Below are 5410 nucleotides of genomic sequence, written 5' to 3'. Positions count from 1 at the left end.
CCCTTCTAGTATATAAGGACCCCCTTAGGCACTCCCTAGTCCCCATCTCGACCTCTTGGTCATTGGGACTAGGTGAGTGACCATAGCGTTGTATCTCCCTCCGATTGCTAATGTATAACTTGGTCATTGGGACTAGTCTGTCGCTGGTTGCGTGAAGACTAGCTTTCGTCGGTCTTGTGCCTTCGTGCCGACCGCCGCTCTGCCCCGTCGAGTTTTCTGATACGTTTATCCCTCTTACCCTCTCTTCTCCCCTTTCGGCTCCTCGCCGCTCGCCTACGGGGTCGTCGCCGAACGTCGACCCGAGTCCACGCGCCTAGTCGCCGCGACACATACGGCCCAAGTCGTCGGGGTCCGAGCTTGCGACTAGCCTGATGGATGGTGACGTCCCGTGAATCCATCCAGACACGGTCTCCAGGCTTGAACTCGTGGGGTTTTGGCTTGTTGCGCTCAAACGACTCCTTCATGGCGGCCTTCTCCATCCGAAGGGCTGCCTCCGTGTCCTTTCGTACTTCACGCCACAGTTCCAAGCGCTTGTCTAGTGCCGGGAACTTGGTGGGGGCGCCGATGGGTACCGTGAAGTTGGGCTGGTAGCCGTAGATGATCTCGAAGGGGGAGACTTGGAGTCCGGAGTGGACGTGGTTGTTGAGCACAAACTCCGCGGTCGGTAGGTGAGCCACCCAGTTGTCCTGTCGTAGGTTAGAGAAGAGCCGTAAGTGCTTCTCAACCTCCTGGTTTGCCCGTTCGGTCTGCCCGTTGGACTGGGGGTGGTAGGCGGTCGTGAGCGCGTGCTGGATCCCAAACTTCTCGTACAAGGCCTTCATGAAACGTGCGGCGAACTGAGGTCCTCGGTCCGACACCACCTTCTCCGGTACTCCGTGGAGGCGGAAGATCTCCCGATAGTGGATATTGGCGACTCCCTCTGCAGTGATGTCGGTCGTGGTGGGTAGTACGTGGACCTGTTTGCTGTAGTGGTCGCTGTAGACGATGATCGCGTTGTATCCTTGCACGGGGGGAAGTCCAGTGATGAGATCCACTCCCATCATCTGCCAGGGACCTTTGGGTACGTCGTGGGGCTGGAGCGTGCCTCGAGGATGCCGAGGGGCCTTTCGGCGCTGGCAAGTGTCGCAACCTTCGACGTACTTATGCACAAACGCGTCTCGCTGTGGCCACCAGTAGAGGCGACTGACCAGCTCTATTGTCCCATTCCGTCCAGGATGTCCTGCAGTGATCGCGTTGTGGCACAAGAAGACGACCCGTTTACGAAGGTCTTTACCAGGGGGAATGTAGAGCTTCCCATGCCGATAGATAAGGTCGTCGTGCACTTCCCATTCCAGGAGTCCATTTGCCAGCTTCCGGGGGCCCTTCTCCTTGAGGATGCGGAGAGCCTCGACTACTTCAGGATCGAGTACCTGCGCGTCTCGAATCTCCTGCTCCAGGGTGCTCGTGTCCGTGAGTGTGGCCGACAGAGAGACGAACCGCTCAGGTCCCAGCACAATCTGATCTCGGTTGTCCTCTGCGTCCGTAGTCTGGTGGGTCGGGAGGCGAGAGAGGGGATCAGCTTGGGTGTTCGTCTTGCCAGGCTTGTGCGTGAGGCGGAAGTCGAAGCGGCTGAGGTATAGAGACCACCGAGCCTGTCGACGAGTGAGGTTCCGTGCGGTGCGCCAGTACTCAAGATTATGGTGATCGGTGACGATCTCAAAGGGTTCAGGGAGCCCTTCAAGATAGTGTCGCCAGTCCTCGAGAGCACGGATGATCGCGAGCATCTCTCGGTCGTAGATCTCGTAGTTCCGTTCCGCTTCAGCCATTGACTCAGACTGGTAAGCCACCGGGTGCCAGAGGTCGTCGTCCAACTTCTGCAGCAGCACTCCTCCGGTCGCGAAGCCAGAAGCGTCCACCTTGATTCGCGTGGGCCGAGCCGGATCCCAAGAGACCAGCATGGGCTCGCTCGTAAACGCGTCCTTGAGGGCTTGGAAGGCAAGTCGCTGCGCGGTTCCCCAAGTCCAAGGGACGTCCTTCTTGGCCAGGTCGTTGAGCGGTCGCGCGTGCTTGGAGAAGTCCTTGATGAATCGGCGGTAGAAGTTGGCGAACCCTAGGAAGCTGCGTAAGTTGCGCAGGTTCTTGGGGGCTGGCCACTCGGTGACGGCCTTGACTTTGACCGGGTCCATGGCCACTTCACCCTCGCAGATGATGAGGCCGAGGTACTCTACCTCCGTCTTCTCGAACTCGCATTTCTCCAGTCGCAGGTAGAGATCGTGCTCCTGGAGTCGCTTCAGCACCTCGTGGGTTATGGCACGGTGCTCTTCGAGGGTTGTGCTGAAGATGAGGATGTCGTCGAGGTAGACAGCGACCTTTCCTGCGGTGATCAGATCAGCGAAGATTGAGTTCATCAAGGCTTGGAACGTAGCAGGGGAATTGGTGAGCCCGAACAGCATGACCCGTGGTTCGAATAGGCCTTGATCGTGGACTGCAAACGCGGCTTTCCACTCGTCACCCTCCTTGATGCGGACGTTGTGGTAGCCCCAACGGACGTCAAACTTGGTGAAGTATTTGGCCTGGCGCAAGCGACTGATGATGTCCGATGCGAGGGGGAGCGGGTACCGATTCTTCACCGTGATCTCGTTGAGCTTGCGATAGTCCTGGACCAGGCGGAGCTTGCCATCCTTCTTCTTCACGAAGAAGACCGGGGACGCCATCGGGGACTTGGAGGGGACGATGTAGCCTTTCCGAAGGTTTTCCTCGAGGAACCGATCGACTTCCTCCTGCTCGTTGGGCGACATCGGGTAGGCCTTAGAGCGTAGAGTTTCTGGGGCGTCAGGTTTGAGGTCGATGGCATGGTCGTACGGCTTGTGCTCCGGAAGGCGCTCCGATTCGGTCTCTGAGAAGACCTTCGAGTATTGTCGGTACTCCTCCGGAACGATCTCCTCGAACGTGCGTTTGGGCTTGCCCTGGTTGGCCTTCTGCGCGAGCTCCGTGGAGTAGGTGTACCCGGCGGCACACCATAACTCCTCGGTCGTGTCCTCCAGAACCTTGGCCTTCCACCACTTCCTTTGCTGCACCCGGTTGGCGGCGATCCGCTCAATACCAGGTTTCCATTCGGCCTCGGCCTCCGTTTCCTCCGCACCAACCTCCATGGTGCCTTCCTGCCAGTCAATGTCCGGATTGAATCCACAAAGCCAAGGTAAACCTAGTACGACGTCCTCAGGGCCCAGGTCTGTAACTAAGAACTCGAGCCATTCTGTGTAGTCGCCCATAAGTACTTGTAACCTAACGTAATGAGATATGCTCCCTGCACTGTTCTTGGAGCCGTCGATGTTATAGAGGGGAATGTCTCTAGCTAGCCTATGTAAATAAACGTTGTTCTTCTTTACGAAACGGTGGCTGATGAAAAGGGCGGTTGCCCCACTGTCTATCATAGCTGCGGAACGTACACTACGGTTTCTGCCTTTGAGAATCACACTGACGCGGAAATGCGAGCTAGATGGGTTCAATTCGGGAATGATACACGAACTAATACTATCGTACAGGCAGGGGTCAGGGATCTGGGGAGGCGAGGAGTCCGTAGTCGTACCAGAGGGCGCCGCTGCGGCAGCTTTCGCGCGCGCCCGCTCTAAAAAGACTTCTGCAGAGAGGCGAGTTGGTCAGCGAGGGCCTTCTGCTGCTCCATGAGCTGGGCGATGAGGGCGTTGGTCGCTCCGGCATCCGCTGACGTCGACATTGACGCTGCAACTTGGGGCTCCTCCGGTCCCTCGTCCATGGCGGCGAGCCTCTGTGAGCGGGGCTTCTTCAGGAACTTGTCCATGCACACCGTCTCGCGGTGCCCTACATGGTGACAGTAGTTGCAGATGTCCCGGTCGTGGCCACCGTCCTTCTTGATGTGCGCCGTAGACCCGCAACCATAGCACTTGCCGCACATGAGGCGGTTGAACTCTTCGCGCGTACGGGTCGCGTTGATGTCCATCGCGTTTGGGTCTGTAGTAGGTGGCGTGAAGGGGGTGGCATGCAGCGGTACAGCCGGCTTTGTCGCGGTGGTGGGAGTGGTGGTGCGTCCGCGCTGACGATCCCGTTCGGCACGGCGTTGGCAGACCCGGACATCGATGTCCGAGGAGACGGTGATGAGATCGTCCAGGGACGCAATTGGCCTTGCCGTGTGCACCAGCTCGTCCTTGATGGAGTCCGCAAGGTGTTCGTAAAAGCAGTCGCGGAGGTCTGCCTTGGAGTAGCCGGTGCGGGTGGAGAGCTCGTTGAACCGTGCGGCGTACTCCGGAACGGTCATGGTGCCTTGCCATAGTGTACGGAGACGTTCCTTTGCGTCGACCGCCTCGTCCACAGTTTCAAAACGGGCCTTGAATTGGGTGCGGAACTCGGTCCACGATCCTTTGAACGGGGTGGTGCCCTGCGTGATCTCCTCCATCACCGGAGTAGCCCAGAGAGCCGCACTGTCCTGCATGAAGGAGAGGACCGCCCGAATCCACTGGTCGTCGCGTGCGCTGATGGCATTACCCATGGCATCGACATGATTGAGCGTCGAGCCCTGGGACATGGCCCAGAGGGTGAACGCAGCTAGGAAACGTTGTGCCTCACCTCCTTGTTCGCCTTTGAAGGGGGAGGGCTTCTGGACGGCCTTCAGACTGTTGGTCCCTGCGGTCGAGTTTGCGAGCTGCGCCATGGACTGGGTGAGGAGGGTCATCGACTGGAGTAGCATAGCCATGGGGTCCGGGGGTTGCGTTGCCGTCTGGGTGCCCGGTTGGGCCTGTTGGGGGTTGTTGGCGGGGCTTGTCACCTGCGGTTGTCCGCCTTGTTGTCCCATGATGGGTGGAGCGGATGGCGGTCGAGTTGGGGGAGGAGTGGGGGATGGTGGAAGCGCGATGAGTAGCGCTACTTCAAGCTCGTCGGTCGGAGTACTGGGGATGGGGGATCGAGTCGTAGGTGACTCAGCAACGGGGGAGTCAGGAACTAGGATGAACTCGTCCGAAAAGGCGTTCCAGTTGATCCGAGCAGGACGGTGATGACGGACCGGGCAGGGGTTTTGCTCGCACGGTTCCCAGTACCAGAGTCCGTCGTCTGGGTCCTTTCGTTGGTGGCAGTACTCTTGGTCTTCGGTGTCCCACGCGTGAAGTCTGCCGGCGCAGTCCAGGGTGGGGGGACAATGTAGTGGTGGCGGGAACACTCTTGTTCAGAGCGTCAGCACCGGAGGAGAGATCTCGACCTAATGTCACGGCGACTAGGCGCGTAGACTCGGGTCGACGTTCGACGACGACCTCATAGGCGAGCGGCAAGGAGCCGAAAGGGGAAGAGGGAGATAAAGAGGGATAAACGTAACAAGAAACTCGACGAGGGCAGAGCGGAGGTCAGCACAAGGGCACGAGACCTGCGAAAGCTAGTCTTCACGCAGACAGCGACAGACTAGTCC

At 58.8% G+C, this 5410-nt stretch overlaps 1 protein-coding gene across 1 annotated transcript; it reads right to left on the bottom strand.

The window, feature by feature from the left end:
• Positions 1-3754: 3754 nt before the first annotated feature.
• DICSQDRAFT_12153 (uncharacterized protein) lies at positions 3755-4672 on the bottom strand (the record flags this gene model as incomplete). Its single annotated transcript, XM_007366465.1, has 1 exon — positions 3755-4672. A coding segment is annotated over one exon (918 nt), but the record flags the coding sequence as incomplete, so codon positions are not given.
• Positions 4673-5410: the final 738 nt, after the last annotated feature.

Source organism: Dichomitus squalens, assembly GCF_000275845.1.
Source record: "Dichomitus squalens LYAD-421 SS1 unplaced genomic scaffold DICSQscaffold_18, whole genome shotgun sequence".
Taxonomy (NCBI): domain Eukaryota; kingdom Fungi; phylum Basidiomycota; class Agaricomycetes; order Polyporales; family Polyporaceae; genus Dichomitus; species Dichomitus squalens.
This window is presented reverse-complemented; position numbering and strand designations above follow the sequence as displayed.